The 19,271-nt window shown below is 38.0% G+C and overlaps 1 protein-coding gene across 1 annotated transcript; it reads right to left on the bottom strand.

Annotated features, from left to right (window-relative positions):
- Positions 1-792: 792 nt before the first annotated feature.
- Positions 793-15,479, bottom strand: LOC131859662 (uncharacterized). The gene is made up of 2 exons (XM_059213690.1): positions 15,242-15,479; positions 793-1,223 (listed from the first exon to the last, which is right to left on the bottom strand). Exons 1-2 carry the CDS (start codon positions 15,477-15,479, stop codon positions 793-795), a joined length of 669 nt encoding a protein of 222 aa, XP_059069673.1.
- Between the last annotated feature and the right edge of the window lie 3,792 nt (positions 15,480-19,271).

The raw sequence follows: 19,271 nt of genomic DNA, 5'->3' as shown, positions 1-19,271 counted from the left end.
CTTTATTTACGACATACCAATCATTTAATCAGTTCTAGCTCATCAACTTCCTTCATTAAATAACGCATGTAACCATTTAATGTATTATGTTATAGCTCGGTTACAACTCGGTAAATACTAAACTTCACTCAGTAGACATTCTGCCTTCATTAACCGATAGCGATAACCTTAGGGTTTACCGACTAGGTTCCTTAGGGTTTACCGACTAGGTTCTTTGCTCGGTAACATAGTATAGTATTAACCTTACAATTTACAACATATGTATGATGTCAAAACAATCTAAACATCATGACCTCATCATTATCTGACTCGGTAATAGTTGCCCATTGAATACCTTATTCATCCTCTTATTCATCATATTATTTCTGTGTCTTTTACCGACATCTTTATATTCTTCAAATCATACTTCTCAAGATATGACAACATCATACTGAATTAAAAAATCAATTTCTTGACATCAATGACAAAATAATAATATCAAGACGGTAAATATCTTTAATCAGTTATATTCATAATCATCAACAACCTTCTCAATATCCTTATTGAAATGCCAACAATCTTCCATTGTTTGTTATAATGTCAAATGCTAACACGAACTGGGGTACCAGTCGTCGCTCTCTCCAACTTATCAGCAAGGTCCTTTGCCCAACCCTGATGCTCTCTCTTTGTATCTCGCACTGCAATGATCTGCGTAATCTAGTGTTGTTGCGCTAACACCTGTGCCTGTAGCTCCTGCACCGTGACCTGTAGCGCTCTAATCTATGAATCCTATCGATGGGTGGTTACCCTAATCTAAACGGGTACCTGTGTAGTGGTACCACCCACACCTGTCCCTATTTGAGGTGGTGGTGGAGGTAGAACATCATATCTCCTCCTCTGGGTAGGTCGTCTATCATCCTCTATACCATCCATCATCGCTAGCACCGCGCCTACCCTACCAACCCCACCAGCACCAAGAGCGATCCGTCCTCTATCTCCTCCATCTCCTCTTCCCCTATCTCCACCCCCTCGCCCTCTATCAAAACCACCTCTACCTCCTCCTCCACCACCTCCTCCATCATCTCTGCCACCCTCTCCTATCTCCTCTCCCTCCTCATCTCTCTGTCTGGCTCCCCCTCGCCTCTGTGGCTGATCATCCCCATCATCATCAAAAGCAGGCGGCATCTCTACTAGATCAGATATACGTGCCACTGTATGTGCCACGAAGTACGCTAAAAATTCCTCTGTCCTCCCAGCATCCACAACCCCAACCCCATAATCCCAGATCTATCCTGCTAGCGACATATACTCCTCAATTGCTGCTACGCTATCTAGAGTGGGTCCCCACTCCAGCACATCTTGTCATCGACGAGCATATAAATATGCTCCTTGTGGCATCCCTTGTTGTCTACCATACTGCTGCTCAGCACGGTTGTGCAAAAATCGCTCAATAATAAAGGGTGTCCGCCCAATTAAGAACCTCAACATATATACATAGGGCATCTCTAGCCCGTCCTTTGCCCATACCTCGCAATCCATATACGGTCTCCAAATGACCGTATTGATATTATACAGTGCCCTCCGCCAATGCTCTAGTTTTCCCAACTTACGCTAGACAACTACACCTGTATAGCCATAAGCATAAGCCCGACTGCCTGGCCTATCCCTGTCTGCAAGTGGTCTGGACACAAGAATATGCTCCCAGGACCATACCTGTAACAATGTCACCCCAGCTGATAAACTAGTGTATCCCAGATATACCACCTGGTGAAGCTCTTTGTGTAGATGGGCCAACATACAGGACCCCCATACAAACCTGTGTCACCATATCCTCCAGCACCAATCCCCATCCCACGGCTAGTCCCTTTGACCTATGATCGGGACACAGAAACCCACCAATGAAACCTGCTAATACAGATGGCAATAGAACGTAACCAAAATCCAAAAACTCCTGCCATGGGATCTCATACCCACTAATTTGATCAACCTGGAAGATGCGGCGACGAGCCTCTATCCCACCCTCCTCAGTGTGCTCATAAGGTAACAGCCCCAACTATAGGAATCCACAGAATCCGACAGCAGTCCTCTGGTGTGACTGTCATCTCACCCATAGCCAAGTGAAAGGTGTTTGTATCAATGTGCCACCTCTCTGCCAACGTTGTCAATAAACCTCGGTTAATGATATACCGAGGCATGTCCAATAAAGAGGACAACCCACATCTCTCAATCACATCTCTGTCATCTTGTGACAAACATGGAATGAATGTCCATGGCCTTGAAAATCGCTCTCAAGACTAGAGAACACCAAGATCTGCCTGCAAAATAACAAGTATCCATCATCAGTTCCCAAATCCATCTGATATATCAAATCAAAGCACAATCAACTTGAAACAACAAAGCATCTCAAGAACACATCATAAACATATTCACATAAACCTGTAAATCAATCAAGACCCATATCGAGAATCAAAGACCCATATCGAGAATCAATGAACCATATCGAAAAATCAATCAAAGACCCATATTGAGAAATCAAGCAAAGACCCATATCGAGAAATCAATCACAGATCCATATCGCAAGCAGAATCAAAGATCCATATCGCAAGTATCAAATCAGGACTCATATCGGAAATCAAATTAGGACTCATATCAAAAATCACATCTAGACTCATATCGGATATCAAATCAAGACTCATATTGGAAATCACATCAGGACTCATATCGGATATCAAATCAGACTCATCAAAAAATAACATCAAGATCCATATCAAACTCAAAATCAGGATCCACATCAAAAAATCAATCATCTTGGCACTCCATATCAAAAGAAACGCATATTGACAGCAGCAGACTCAGATCATCCTACAACAACATATCAGAATCAGATATCATCACAAAGCAGGACTCACATTGGATCAGGAACTATATCAACACAATCAGCAAACACGTATCAACATCTACAACATCTATCTAATCTATTCGACTCATGACGCATTCTTCACTTTCCCTTTTTCATCAACTTTGGACCCCTACGCACTAAACCAGGGCTCCTAAGTGCTACGTTGCCACCTATGTGATAGCCTTTTTCATCAATGCGCTAGAAATAAACCCCTACACGCTAAACATGTCCCACGCACTAACTGGAACCTCCTACGCCTTTACCCTGTAATGCCTATGTACTGAACTATCCTATGCACTACCCAACCTACCCATTGCGCTTTTATGCAAACCCTATGTGCTAGAACATTCTATGTGTTAGCCTATTCCCCGTCTGCACTACCATATGCTTCCCAAACGCTAAAACACCTAGGTTAGCCCAATGTGCTAACACTCCTATCGTATGTGCTAAGAAAATTAACCTATGCACTAACCCGGCAAAAATCGATTCAAATTTGAAAAACATGAACAAAATAAATAAAATCAATTAAAAACGCAAAGGGATTTCGACCACTTACTGGTGGGCCATAGGCGGCGTGCTCAAATCAATGTGAGGAATATGGAATCGGCATCATCATCAGAGCTCCAAATGTCACAATCGCAAAGAGACAAGTGTGCAAATGATTTTTCAAAGTCACTTTTTACCTTTTCATAGGGTAAAATCAAAAAGGTTAATAAGTGGGGCATGTATTTTTCTCACTTTTTCATTTTTTAACCTTATCAACATCATTTTCGGGAGATGAATCAATAATGTGCATTCAACGCAGTCAATATTTCCATATTGCAATTAATTTAAAAACGCTCATCAACTTGACAATTTTTCACTAAATCCTTGATTCATCTCCCGAGGGAGCATCATCAATATGGTTCATCAAATCTAGGGCATCATATCGACATTTCGACACACAACATCATATCGACAATTTTGACAACATATCCGGTAAATTTTCTTTGAATCAACATGTGCACACACGTCACTTCAAAGAGGGGTAAAATGTGGACGTATAAATCTGACCACTTTCCTAAATAAATATTTAATATTTATTTTAACCCCATTCTCCTTATTAATTAAATTATATTTAATTAATTTCTTCATATTCATCTATTTGATTAAATGAATTATTCAATTTATTTAATTAAGTTCACCTAAACCTTTTCTAGTCTTTAATTAAATAAACCACTTTATTTAATTAATTCCCCTTTCTCCCTTTTTAATTAAATTTAGATTTAATAAAATTGATGCTTGCAAATAAATAAATCTTATTTATTTATTTAAATCTCCCACTTGTATTTTTGCAAGTTGCATCTATTTGGTTTAAATTAATTAATTTTATTTTAATTAAAATCCTTTTTCCTCCACTTGCATTTTCCTACATCTCTCACTTGCCTCCTAAACCCCTTCTAGATTTTTCTAATCAATTCCAATTTAGCCTAATTCATCTCCTAATTATTGTCACATTCCTAAGCAAAGAGAAGTCACTTCTCAAAGCCTCCAAAGTCTTCAATAACCATTAAAGGCTTTATGTCCTCAACAACTTAAGCCTCCAAAGTCTTCCAAACCATTTAAGGCTCTTAAATAACCATTAATGGTTAACTCAACCTTCTTACATGGTTAGAGACTTTCTCTCTGACTTAACCCTCAACTAACCCAAGGTTCTCATCAAGCAGTCATGGTTTTAACCTTGGTTGTTCCTCTAACCCTTGCACAAGAGTTTACCCCTTGGGTAAAAGCTTTATCCAATGGATGACCCTAACTTAACCTTAACCCTTACCTCCTAGGGTAACCTCCATGTCTTCTCAAGCATTTAATGTTTCTTTCATCTCCTCTCAAGCAACCTCTTGTTGACAATTGTCACCATTTCATTGGTGAGAATTATGAACATGGATTGATTAACTTTCAATCCTGGACCTTGTTGAGATTATTCACTCTCAACCCTCCATTGCCCTATTTTCCCTATAAATAGAGCTCACATTCCTCATTTTCAGATATATCCAAGTCTTTGTGCATCAAACTTATAGTCTAATTACTAAGAATTTTAGCCTCTCTTTGTTAAATCATCATAATAACATTTAGAAGCATTTTAATATCATACAATATCCATGCTAGATTAGTATATCATGTTAGGATTAATTTACTAATCCTTTATCATAGTATTATCTTCATACTAGCTTAGTCATCATAGTTTCAATATCATACATGTTTTAGGAATGCATTCATGCTTATAAATCAAACATCACTCGTTCTTGGAGTTGTCATTCCTAAGTCACTTTGCTCAGTGATCTGAGAGAAAAATGTTGACTTTAGGGATCCTGTGAGATAGAGAACAATGGGACACCCCTTGGGAAGTTGAACTATTTCAAATAGTTCCTATAACTTGCACCAAGAGTCTCATTGGTGTGTGGGTCTTTTGAATTCAACTTTTACACTTTTGTCGCCATCATTCCCCGCTTACAAGGACAATCATTTTTCTTTGTCCTTTACTATAGCTTTATGTTCTTTTCCATGATAGTGGTCATGCAATATTAATATGACTATCTTATGTGATTCCTAAGTGACTACAACCTTACTGCATTTGCACCTTTGACTCTTTTCATTTTCCATCTTGTGACTGATATGACATTTTGAATGTCCAAAGACCTCTTTAACAGTTGAAGATAAACACAAGAACAATTACTAATGAGTAGTGACATGATTGTGCTCATTCTTTTGTTGTCTTCTTGGGTTAAGTATACATTGTGATAGCATCTATGACCTACAAATAGTTGTATTAAATCCCATAGCTATGAAAGTGATCCTCACACTTGTAATTTTGATCTTGATAAGTTGTTTTGATCTTTTACTATGGAAATGACCTTTGCACTTTTGATCTTTAAGAATTTGCTCACCTTTGTTATCTCGGCTTAGTAGTATTAAGAGACATTGGAAGAGTTTGTTGTACTTAGTTTGGGTAGCAACTTGATCTTTTTCTTCTCAAGCAAGCTATTGAGCCAAACAATTGTTTTGGAGATTTCAAGTGGCCATGCAAATTCCTATGTTGTCCTAATGATAGCAAATTCTAATGCAATGAATGCATGGGATAGATATCTTCAATTCATCTAGTATCATAGTAGTGAGATCTTTGGATATCTTAATAGTAGAAACAACACTATAAAACTTTGGAATTAAGCTTCTTAATATATTCTCTATTCATTCATGTTATCTATATATTCACTAGAAAGTTTCATTCGATTAACTATACCTTCCACATTTGTCAAAAAATGATGATTCATAAATTCACTATTAAATATTTTTATATGTTTTTTTTAACATTTGTAGTTTATAATGTCAGGTCTTCATTCTAGAAATATTATTTTTTGAAAAATTTATGAAAGTGAGACTTTTACATGAGAAGAGAAGTGCTTAAAGCTAAAGGGCACACTTAAATAGGTAAGCATCTCTATTCTTCTAAAATAAAGGCTACACTTCTCCATTAAAACAATCAAAATAAGTATATAAGAAAAGAAGCACTTAAAACTAAAATATATGCTTAAAATAAGTAAGCGGCTTTATTTTTTGAAACAAATACCACTTCTCCATTAAAACAATCAAAATAGTTACATAAAAAAAGCATTTAAAACTAAAAGACATACTTAAAATAAATAAGCAACCCTATTCTTCTAAAACAAAACTACACTTCTCCATTAAAACAATGGAATACCAAACTGCTCCTTGTTTGGTTTCAAAGCCTCTCTAAATATAGAAAGTTATTTGTTTTCAATACCCCCAACTACTATCTACTGACAAGTGACCATTAATTATAGATGGCCCAATTTCTTCGAAGTCGCTACCATCCTTGGAAACTCGCTCTCCCTTCTCTATAATGTCGACAGAGTCACCATTTTCTCCTTTGAGTTCTCACAAGGCACTGCATAGTGGTTCACTATAACTGTTCAGTTCAGTAAGTTTTTGTTAATAATATCTTTCACAAAAAACATTTAGTTGTTTGATAGGGGAGTACAACTTCTTAGGCTGAAATCTTTACGATTGAGAGTCAGAGACTGAAGGGTGTCCATTTCATCAAATTTGTTTAGAGTACAATTCCAATCTCATCTCTTATGCTATCAGATCTTGCACCCAATAAGATTTGATTCTTGACTAGTTCATTTAAAACCATTCAATTTCATCAGCAAACAAAAGACTATAACAACAAATTCTACCCCAAATGCAACTTGTTAGTCATGGAACAACAAATTGTGGCAGATTCTGTAAATCCATCTTGTTATATATGTGCTATTAATTTTTCCTCAATGTTTTGAGTTGTTGGATGGAACGACTTAAGTCACACACACTAAGCTTACTCTTCTAGGCTTAAAAGTGTTACACATTCAGAGTTCACTAACATTTTCTAGGATTAATATGTTGCTTAATGTGTATGGTCACTCTAAGAATACACTTCTAGATTTAAAAGTGTTAAACACTTAGAACTGACTAACATTCTCTAGATTTAATAGGTTACTTAGTGTGTGTGATTTAAGACTAACCATTGTAGATGGTGTCGACAGTACGGTAAGAAAACAAAGATATCATCTTGATTAATGAAAATTACTAAAACATGAATTTTTAAATTTGTTGTAGGTCCAAACAGGATATGAAGATTCATCCAAATACGTGGATATATATGACTTGTGGTCGTCACCATTAAATTGTTCAGATCTGTTATCAGATGACTCAATGCCACTAGATGAAATCATTTCGTCCACAGAACAATTCATGAATACAATCAATATCACCTCGTGGGTAAATGATAGTGGAAGGGCCTTTGTAGATTGGAAAATTTATAGGCCTCCTGTGGTCCCCTTGTAGGGCAGGCAATCGCAATCCTTACATAAGCGTTGCCTAAATTTGTTGTAGGTGTAGACAAGATATTAAGATTCATCCCTCAATACCACTTATTGTGTGCCTCCTCAAGAAGTGGATGTATATGACTTGTGGTCGTCACAATCTTGTTCAGATTTGTTAGCTGATAACCCAGTGCCACTAGATGAAATCATTCTATGCACTGAACAATCCCTATAAAATTCATGAAACTCGTGGAAATAATATTTCCAATACTAAGCTCGAAAGATTATTCCAACAAATGAATCCTAGCAGAGTTCGAGGAAACATTTGTGAAGCCCTACCACACCATTTATTTTCTAAATGAAACAAACCAAAACCAATATTCCTGCAACAGTTGCTTCAATCCGTTTACAATAAATGAAAAGTGGATCTAATTTATCGATTTATTGTTGTGTTCACATCATCGATTGAAGCATCATCATTGGGCAAGATTTGGTGTTTTTTATGATGTTTATCAGACAACAGATAACAAAATAGTAAATTGGTTGCAAAAAAATCTTACCTGAGGAGTGCGCGGTTGTGGAGAGATTGCTCCAGGGGGGGAGGGAGCCAAGGGAAGCTTCAACTTTGGCAGACGAAGCTCCCGACCTATGCTTGGTTTCTTTTAAAATGAACCTGTGTTTTGTTTTTTTTTTTTAATAATGATGCTCAAGTTCGTCGGAATTCCAACGGACAATTTCCGTTGGAATTTCGACGAACTCGGGCATTTTTTTTAAAAAATCAAATTTGATCACAATATGCCTTGTCCATCGGAAACCTTCGTCAAAATTTGAGGCCAAATGTATTAGTGTCCTCTCTCTCTCTCTCTCTCTCTCTCTCTCTCTCTCTCTCTCTCTCTCTCTCTCTCTCTCTCTCTCTCTCTCTCTCTCTCTCTCTCTCTCTCGTTCATAACCTTCTTCTATTTGTGTCTCAATTCCTCAATTTGTTGTCCCTAGTGTTGTCTACTTGAGGAGGATGCAAAGCGTTGAGATCTCTTTTGGTCTCTCCCATGTTTGAGTCAAAAGACACATGTGCCCTTCTTCCATAGTTATTCTACTTTCTTTAGGGGATGAGGACAATTCAATGCAAATATATACATGATATACATTATTTATCGACTAACTGACCCCAGAGTTAAGTAGAACCCCTTATGTGCTATGTGATCATTATCCTTTGATTTGTATCCTTCTTGAGGGCATGTAATTGTGATAATGTGCTTCTCTTTTGGATGAATGTATACTACCTTAAAGCAATTGCTCCCGATAAGGCGTGTGCAATTTCTTTAACATGGGGGCATACACTCTGCTCAATGTTTTTCTTTCTTTTGCACATCTCAATACTCAAGTTACTTTGCAAACTTTGTCTTTTGCTTTGTAATTTTGGTATTTTTCTTTTCATGACTCAAGGTAAGTGAACCTTACTGGGCTTGCAATCCTGGATCTCTTCCTATCTCTTTTTTCGTCTTATGATGTCCCTTTTATCTCGATCTTGAAGTTGTAAGATACCTAAAGTCCACTGGGGGCTTGGTGTGTCTTGTCTCCTTAGCATCTTGATGAAAGTGTTTCAATGTGAACCTTTGTACTTTACCGAGAGTATGCTTAACCTCATACCCCCGCTAAAGTGGAGGCTAAATGTAGCCTCCTAAATTGTACTCCCTACAATTTTAACCATATCTGGGTCCTCACCTTAGCGTTTGTGCCCATAGCCCTGGTGAGGACCTGATTTTGCTCATATCATGCAAATTTGACTTCATATTGACCTCATGCATCATTCAAAACCCTTTTCCTAGTCCCAAAATTGGGTAGGCCCAAGTCGTGGCACCTTGGTCCTCCCAATTAGAACCGAACTTTGGGCCCCTTGGCCATTTCAAAAACTAAGTGGGAAATCCAACCCCGTGTCGGCTCATGTCGAAAAATTAATATGTCTTTCAATTAGCAAGTATAAAAAGAGGCTTTCTCCTCCCATTTTATCATCCACATGCATGAAATTCAATTTGACATCAAGCAATCGAGCATTCAAATTCAAGTGAGCAAGCAATCAGTCTTCCTTCAAGCATTGAAGTAGCAATAAGGTCAAGAATCAATCATTGGAGTTGGGATTCATATTCCATGTTGTTGAAGACTTCATAAAACACTAATTCCATGTGGAGACAAACAAAACTTCACAAGGAGGTATATCATTTGCATTTTCAGTCATTATTCAGCATCTCTCTCGAAAGGAGAACATTTCCATAACTACAATTCAATTATCTTGCAATTCTATTGCATGCTTAATTCCAAAGCCGGGGTATTCCCAACCTATTTCCCCTTCTTATTGTGTGCAGGAAACAAGTATGGAGCAGTGATCTTAAGAATAAGCATTATTTATAGTGACGAATCGATCCCCCATTGGAGTGTGAAAAGTTTGGAGGACCAAGGCGACAGGCACCACGGTCTCAACATTTTAAGGTCTCTTTCTGGGAACAGGTCTGAATCTGCTTACATTGCTCAAATCCAAGTTCATCGCTCAATCTCACGACTGTAGCTTTTTGTTTATGCATTTCTACTTCAATTTCCAACAATTTTACCCTAATTTCAGCAATTCAACTTACAAAAGAGGGTTTATTAATTCACATCATCAAAAACCGCCAATCCAATCAGAATTCTTAGTCCTAATCTTTGATGGTTTGTAACTAGATCTATTGGATTGGAACCCTCTTTTGAATGTATATGGAAATTGTTGAGACATGGACCAGCTAGGACTCAAACCTAGGACCTTCCATACGCTGCTAGAGTGCTCTACCACTGAGCTACAGGATCCTCTTGGACCAGTCCATTGTCGGTCCAGGTGTGACTTATTTCCAACACCAACACCCCCCCTTAAGCCACACCTCTCATGTGCTTGGGGCTCCTCGCCTGGACCTAACTCTGATACCATGTTCAGACATGGACCAGCTAGGACTCGAACCTAGGACATTCCATACGCTGCCGAAGTGCTCTACCACCAAGCTACTAGCCCCTCTTGGACCAGTCCATCGTTGGTCCGGGTGTGGCTTATTTCCAACACCAACGGTTTTTAAGTCTTAAATTAGTGGTTTATTCCTTCTATGGTGGGAGGGCTAATTTTATTCACCCCTTTACAATAGGCTACTCACATTTAGCTAATAAGACTTGCCATTGCCTTTGCCATTGCCATTTCTAAATTTAGATAAGAGATGTAACAATTCGATAAGCTAAAATAATTGGGCATTTGCACATTTCCAATTCAATTTAAGACAGAGGACACTCTCTTATCGAAGGTTGGATATATCATCATTGCATTCCCTTAAGGATGAGGTAGTTGATTACACCTAGAGGAAATATTTGTAGGATCTTCATTCAAGTCAACAAACTAGCATTTCTACCTTGAAGCTCTTGATGATACTACAATACTAGATCTGGTTGCAGATAATGATTTTGGCCAATTTCATTCTAGAACTGATGCAAGAGGTTATAACACTTCAAGTTGACTTGGATCTTGTAGGGACATTATCAAAATTCATTTCCCACAATATTGACTTGTACTAAAGCATTTTGTTGGTGTATTTTAATGGGATAGGATAGATAGTGTGGCATGCTTTGATATAAGTATATGGTAGAGATAAGAGTGTGATTGAGATTGAATAAAGATAGATGAGTCATGTATGGAATATTCTATTCATGCATGTAATGATTTATATGTTTAATATATACCTACTTTAAAAACAATTAAATAGATTGTAGGTCCTCAACACAAATTATTGTTTTCTCTTGCACATGCGTTAATGCTAACTAGGGTCAATTTTGTTAAGGTGTTTTAGTTTATACACTACCTGATACAAACGAGTATACTTGGCAACCGAGCACCAACAAATATAGCTATACATGAACCAAAGTAACACCTACAAATATTTACAACGAAAGGAGTGATAGTTATAACCCTATACAAGATCAAATATCATTTGGAGGGAAAGCTAACCAACATCCATGAAGCTCTTATACAGATGGATGACAAAGCTTAATACCACTATATTAGTTCTTCCAAAAGAAATCATCATATTTGTCTTCTCATGTTTTATCTAAGTAGGGTGCATGTATTCTATGTGGGCACATGATATTATCGATGTGAATTGGGTTATGGTGTAGCCAATTTGTCTTATGCATTATTCATGGTAGTTAGTCGATAAGCTTTCCTTCTGAACTTTCAAGGCGAAGATTTCGTCAGCAAGTTGTCAAACATTGCCAATAATGCCTGATATCGATGGGGGGGTGGGGACGGTGTTGGAACTTTTCATCTTTGCCTCCCATTGTTTACTGTCATGAGGTTTTCTAGGATTTATTGTCTCTTGAAGTGTTTAAACCTTAAAGCCTAAACCCTACGAATGGTCACTTTGCTGTTATAATTTTGAGTTGACCTCCCACCAGCAAGTTCTCCATCATTTAAGTTGCAAACTGAGTCTATTATGTTATCATGTTGACTGGCCTTGCACGTTAGCTTCTTTGGTTTTCCTGAGCCCGTGCCCCTCTTCATGTTTTAAGACTTAACATATTTTTGTGTAGATCTTGTAGCATCAATAGCTCATATTCTTGCTTGATTGCGCAGATATCTTGAACTTATGTGTTGGCCTATCTCCACAAGGATGCAGTCAAAGAGTCGAAGTGATTTTCCCAACCGTGCTTCTTTATTCCCATCTATGGCTCAGATCATCGCGATGTTGTGCAATTAGACAAACTTCCGCACCCAGGCCAACCCCGCAACTTCGTGGTCAACTTGTCAACACGCTTGAACCTCCAAGCACCTTCATCTACATCAACGATCGAGATGAGCGCGCAACTACGAGATTAGACAGAGATGCACGATGGCCTTAACTCTAAAGCTCCACGGCCCTAACCTTGCAAGGTGGCCCACATCTTCGCCACCCCGTCCTAGCTGGACAAATGATGTCAAGACATGTGTTAGTGACTAAGGCGGTGAGCCTTAGACCCCACAAATGTCTTGTAAGTCATGCACTTAAATGAAGACCATATCCAAATAAATCAACGACACAAATTCATGACGCAGTTGCACAGCTAAATGAAATAGCTCGATGGAGCTAATTTCGCAAGGCTGGAAGCAAGAGAGCAGTGGGCCCTTAAGCGACACACACTTAACAAAGAATCAAAAGCTAGGATTGATACTATGTGATTAACCAGAGATACTTGGTAATGCTAAGCCCACTATAGCACAAACTTGGACCCACAGCTCACATGTTTTAACCTCATTTGTTGTCAACTATGATAGCTAGATAGTTGTTAGAAGTTCAACATTCCAATTCAAAATATAACGACTAGTTCCTACCACCTAACTAAATATGTCACCATTAATTCGTCTCCTTACACTATTATGAGTGTAATCAATGTTCAATTGATCCTACTTTAATCTTGGAATGTTTCCTATCTTGCCAAAAGTGCACTTTGTGAATGTTGTGATTTAAATTCTCAGATGTTAGGGTTTTAATCGAAAGCTTGTATAAACGTGTTTAAAGTAGCTATAGGACTTCAATTCTCACATTTTGATGCTTTAATTTGTTATTTCTTGGCCCTATGTGTTGCAATTAAGCTTGTTAAGCCATCTATAAAGTGGAATTGATATAGAATTGCTAAACCCTAGTGTGATAAGTTTTTCTTTGCTAAACCCTAACCTTAAGGTTTTAATATGGCTAAAGCTTCTGCTTCTTAATCCAAGAGGAAGTTCAATGATGAGATTATTGCTTAGCTTCTTGGGTCCACTGACATTCAGAAAAGAGCAAAGGTTGGCAGCGGAGCGAAGGATTTCCTAATTGATCACAATGCAAGATGCAGAGACCCCATTATTGAACCACGGGGGCTCAATCTATGGAGATGGTGTTATATCATAAAGGAGAGCATCCCAATTAGAAATATCTGGGATTTGAACCTAGAAAAGTTGGTCGTTCCCAATGTCTTTGTTGACATTGAACTTACGAGAGCTATAGCTAGAAGATATGAGGAGGGAACTAGAGAAATTCTAGCTCGTGATGGTGAAAGGCTAGCTATCATAAACAAGAAGACAATTGAAGAAGCTTTTGTGTTAGATGAGAGGAACAATTGAGCTTTGGACATTGATGAATTGGCCATGGAATTCAAATCTCATGATAGGCTCTATAGGAGCAAGATTCTGACCTTTAGGCCAAAACATCTTTCAAGAGATGAGAAGGTTTTGACTCCAAGGGACCAACCCCCTTATTTTGTGGACTTATTTGTCGGATACTTTGTCCCAAGTTTTTGCTCTAGATGCAAAACCATTCATCCCTAATTGGATGTTGGTCTTATGTATGGATATTCAGAGCCAAGACCACAATAGGCCTCTTGATTATGCAAGCTTAATTGGAGACAAGTTGCATAATGCAATCTATCAAATTCAAGGGAGCTCCCTCTGTGCATTTTAGATACTATTCAATCCTGATGCATATCTTGATGTTCAATGGTCTTAAGGTCTAGCATGAGGACCTTAGGGTTAGGCCCATGGTACAAGGGGAGTTTCTTCCTGTCTAGGAGTGGAAATATCTATGGGACATGCATTGTAGGCAGTCCAATTACATTGTATTTGAAAATCATTTTGTCAGAAGGATGATGGGTTTACTACAAGGGAGTGTGTTGTGGGGATTAAGTGAAAAGGCAAAGAAATTTCTTAGGCCAAAGGACCTTGACCTAGAGGAAGGAATAGATCATAATTGGGGGTTTTGGTTCTACTTGAAGGACCATACAATTATTAGGGTTTTTGGAAGCCCTGTTGTGTCAAGGCACCTTCCAATCATAGTGCCTGATAGGCTTGCTTTTTTGGAGATTATGCATCAGTTCTTTGAAGCAGAACAGTCTATTATTGGAGGAACTCACAAGAAGGGCTCATTCCTCCCATCACAAGTTCAGGCGGGGAGGATTTCACTTCACAAACAATTATTAGGGTTTTTGGAAGCCCTGTTGTGTCAATGCACCTTCCAATCATAGTGCCAAATAGGCTTGCTTTTTTGGAGATTATGCATCAATTCTTTGAAGCAAAAGAGTCTATTATTGGAGGAACTCACAAGAAGGGCTCATTCCTCCCATCACAAGTTCAAGCGGGGAGGGTTTCACTTCACAAACAAGAGAGCATATAAAATTTTGGACACTATGCTTGGTAAGTATGGTCTTCCTCTCGCAAAGCATAGGTATTATGATTTTGAATGGTTTGTAAGAGGGCTTACAAAAGGAAAATGCCCTAACCATGAGCGGAATGAGGACTTAATTAGAAATGCCTCAGATTATCAAGAGGTCTTCAAGCAAAAGAAAAGGTGGTATAAAATAATGTATAATGAAAATTTGAAAAAGAGAAGTGACGGCTCCTGTGTTCCTCATTCGGAGAAATTATTGATTCTTGAATCCAAAATGAGGGCAATTTTTTGTGCCTATAAGGAGGTGGATGAAATGCCTCTACCCCATGAGCGACCAAGAGTCCAAGCATAGTCTGCAGGGCCTAGTTCCCCCACAATTGAGGTTGGGTTTGAGTCACCATCTTCTATTGGCTCTCCAATTGGACCAGCCTCTTCATCACATAGTCCTGAGGAACTACCACCCCCACCTCCTTTCATTGCTCCCTCAGTTCCACAACCTCCCTCTGATGTTACCCTTTCCCCTCCAAGGTCATTCATTGCTTCATCCTCCAAGAAGCCCATGCAGCTCCTTCCTCCTCAGATTCACAACCTTTCTTGTCCCTAAGAGCCCAAGGGTTGTTATACCTTTGCATAGCATTTGAATCTTATGAGGGATTCAATATTCAAGTTGAACAACCAATGTCGCCTCACAAATTTGAGATAAGATCAAGAGTGCAGATTGAAGACCCTTCTCCATAAAGGGTTGTTAGTGCTTTTTGGTTGGGAGGAGATATCACAGAGGATGTAAACTCACTGCTTGTGAGGAATTCATGAATGATAAAAATTTCATCCAAACTAGAGAATTCAAGAAGTTTTTAGAAGGGAGGGGTACACAACTTGATGCCCTTGATGAAGGGGCAAAGTTGAGATTGGAAGATGGAATCCTAAAGTATACTAATGAACAGTTGGAGAATATGACTCCAGATATGGGAAGACAAATTGTTAAGAAGAGTGGAGCCTTACTTCTTGAGGGTTGGGATCTTTCCTCAGCCGTTGCATTTGATTGCCTAAGGAAAAGGCAAGATATTGATCTAGAAAATCTAGGTCCTGAGTAGGCCAGGAGTCTATTCTTCGGCTCCACCTTTGATGATAAATTGGACATACTAGCTATTTGGTGTTTATATCCGGCTATTCATAAGCCCTCAATGCTTCAACACCAGATGACTTGTATGGAAAATTGCTCTTAAAGAGAGTATCAGACACCTTGGCTACAAAGCCTACTAACATGATAGTTAATGTTGGAAGATTTGCACGTAAGGTGTCTAAGAGAATTGAAGAGGAGAACAAGATCCTTAAAGATAGGTTCAAACAAGTTGAAGAGCCATTTTATTCAAGGCCTTCTCAGTATATACCAGCTCTAGGACACTAGCCTTCTAAGGAGGCACTAGGTCTAAGGAATGACCTAGCAATAGCAAGAGTGAACTCTAGGATGAAACAAGAAATTGATCAACTCCATAAAGATGTAAGGAGAGCAAAAATGAAGTCAGTAACAGAATTGACTAAGACTCTTCTAGAGTCTAGATTCAATGCTATGCTTGACCATGTTGAAGTGGCATGGGATGAGCATAAGGAGCTCATGAATTTTCATCAATCCCATATAGGGTGCGAGAAGTATATCGCCTACTCCATCTCTTATCTGAAAAGGTTTATAGATGGTTTAGAGGTTTGCCTTGAGAGGCCTTTGCCTAAATAACATGAATTGATTGGTGACATGAGGACAAAGTTAAATGCTTTGATTCAAATATTCTTTACTCATAGGTTATATACTAAGATGATCATAACAAAGCTCTCCAAGTTTAGGAGCCTTATTACATGCCACATGCCTCCCCTTTTTTATAAGGAGAAGAAGGATAGTGAGGGGAAGAAGCAACTGAGATCAAAAGCAAAGTGGAAGGCAAAAATCAAAATAGTCCTAGATCCCATGATTGTGGATATACATGCAGATGAGACCTAAGACAACAAAGAAGTTGGATTCATACTTGGAAGCTTTGTCCATGTTTGAATCTGGATTGACAAAGATGGAGATAATAAGAAGCAGAATAGATATTGAAGACTATCATAGGCATCTTCAGAAGATTCAAAAGTTAAAAGAAGGCCAAGTTCTATGATCCATTGTTTCTCTGAGAAACAATTTTGTAATTTTGAAACATGAAGTAGCCGTTGTTAAAAGGAAGATTAGATCTTATTTTTAGGTCAATTGTAATTATGCTAGAAGAATTTTGTAGACTAGCTGTGAAGATTTGAGCATCAATTTCATATATATTAAAATTTGCAACAACCTACTCTCTGTCATGGTGGTCTTAATGTGTCTGCATGATTGTCGGATCTTTTTCAGCATGATAAGCAGACTTGTGAGGAGAAAAGTAGGCTTCAAGCTATCAACAATAACTACCACTTGAAAAAAATGAAGAAGAATGTTTGATCCTGTCAATAACTCAAAAAGTTTTTTGTCTTCTAGTGTATCAAGCGATTACCTATTGCCACTTATCTTTTGTAAAAGACTCAAAATGCTCCCTTGTCATATATAAGGGAATTCAAGGCCTTATTCAAATTTTCTAGTTCTTGATTCTTAGGTTTTTCCTCTTTTAAGTACTTTTAAGTCTTTTAGATAGAATACATAATTGTAAGTCTTTGAAGCAAGGAATATGAGAAGTACTTGTCTTAATCCTTTTGTCTTGTCCATAAATACAAATTGACATTGTGAAGCACTTGTATTATCAGAGCATCTTGAAATCGAAGTTCAATGATTTCGAAGCCATCTCCAATAACTGTATTCCAAAATCGAAGTTAATTAAATAATTTAAAGAAACCATTTATCCCCTTAGCCTACCCACCTCCTACCGCGATCCTATCCTTCACCCTCCTTCATTCCCACTTCATGCCTTCCTTCCAGTTCTTATATCTTCCATTTCTTACACCCTCCAACCCTCATCTCACATTCCTTACTAGCTTTACTCCCCTTAACCTACCCATACTCCCTTACCGTCCTTACCCATAGTTTGTGTGTGTTTGATTTCTACTTCTAAAGTGGAAGATTAAATGCTTAAATCAGATTCAGAGATTTTGTAGATTCTTTTATTGGATAATAAGTAGAGCTTGTAACTCATCTTCATAGTTTGATTAATACAAACAGAATATGAATGTCTCTAGTTAAAATGTTACAATTCTTTCAAGTGATTCCATTTTATTGATCACTCCATTAGCCCTAGGATAGGAACCGATCATGTTCTCTAGTTTTACAGCTTCGATACATCTTTAAAAAATCAAAAACAAATTTCTTTTCCAAGTTATTTTGTTTCAATTATGCTTTCAGTTTAAAGAATTAGAGTAGGAATTACCTGTTCTCAAGGATTTTAAGATTTATGAATCAAGGATAAAGCCAAATCTGCTTGATACCATATACCCACTTAATTCTCATACATTGAGAACATATCTGTCACAATACCCATTCAATAAAAATTAGGATTATAAAGGTATTGATATAGGTACACCCATCTTGGTTTGCCAGAACCTAAAGTGTAAAGGATTCTGACTGGTTCCTTATCCCTAATAAGAGATCATGTCAGTTGGCCACTGATCCAAATCCCTAATGATTGAGTTTGGCTACCTCATAGGGGCCACTTGGGAAATCAGCTGGAGAAAAGAAAAAAGAGAAAAAAAAAAAATTTAAAAACAAGAGGGAATAGTGCACATTAAGTTCAATGAATGGATCTCCCGCACACGATGTAAGATCCTTATAAATTAGTCTACAAACTAATCGTTCACCACTTATGTGTACTTGGACCGAAAACTCAGTTGCATTCGCTTGCATTTGGCGCATGATGCCTGAAATAAACTATTGGTTCCACAACCTCAACGCCCACATGTGCATTGCATTTGCTCATGATTTCAGCTTGCTTACAAAGGCTGATTTTTAAGATGGGGTAATGTAAAACTAAAATGAATAAATGAGAAATAATAATACTTAACAAATGCAATGAGAGGGACTCTAATTGAAAATGCTTGCCTACTGCAAGCAAGGAAAGATTGGAGTGATATACATTTTCTTTTTTTTCTTTTCATAGAAAAAAACAAGTTTAGACCAATAGAGATGGAGATGGAACATTTAGACCATCTCACGATAGGAAAGTAGGGAAAGTATTGTTCTTTGCACCATCTCCATCTCACTCCGGTTGTTTGCCCTCTCGGGTGAATAACTTAAAGCATACAGCACGTAATGCAGAATAATAACGCCATAGATATCAGACAAGTATAAGAGATGTTATTCCATTCATAATTGTTCCCTCACAAGTTACATTCGGAAGTATTTAAAGG

This window comes from Cryptomeria japonica, chromosome 10 (assembly GCF_030272615.1).
Source record: "Cryptomeria japonica chromosome 10, Sugi_1.0, whole genome shotgun sequence".
Lineage (NCBI taxonomy): Eukaryota > Viridiplantae > Streptophyta > Pinopsida > Cupressales > Cupressaceae > Cryptomeria > Cryptomeria japonica.
The sequence above is the reverse complement of the archived record's forward strand: the minus strand, read 5'-3'. Positions and strand labels throughout refer to the sequence as shown.

What these genes read in the sequence shown, in the direction of transcription:
- LOC131859662 (XM_059213690.1), bottom strand. Translation starts at nt 15,479, where the DNA reads ATGGGCTTCTTGGAGGATGAAGCAATGAATGACCTTGGAGGGGAAAGG. An exon ending in GACTCTTGGTCGCTCATGGG is followed by an intron (nt 1,224 to 15,241) that starts GTAGAGGCATTT and finishes CTGGGAGGACAG; the next exon opens with AGGAATTTTTAGCGTACTTC.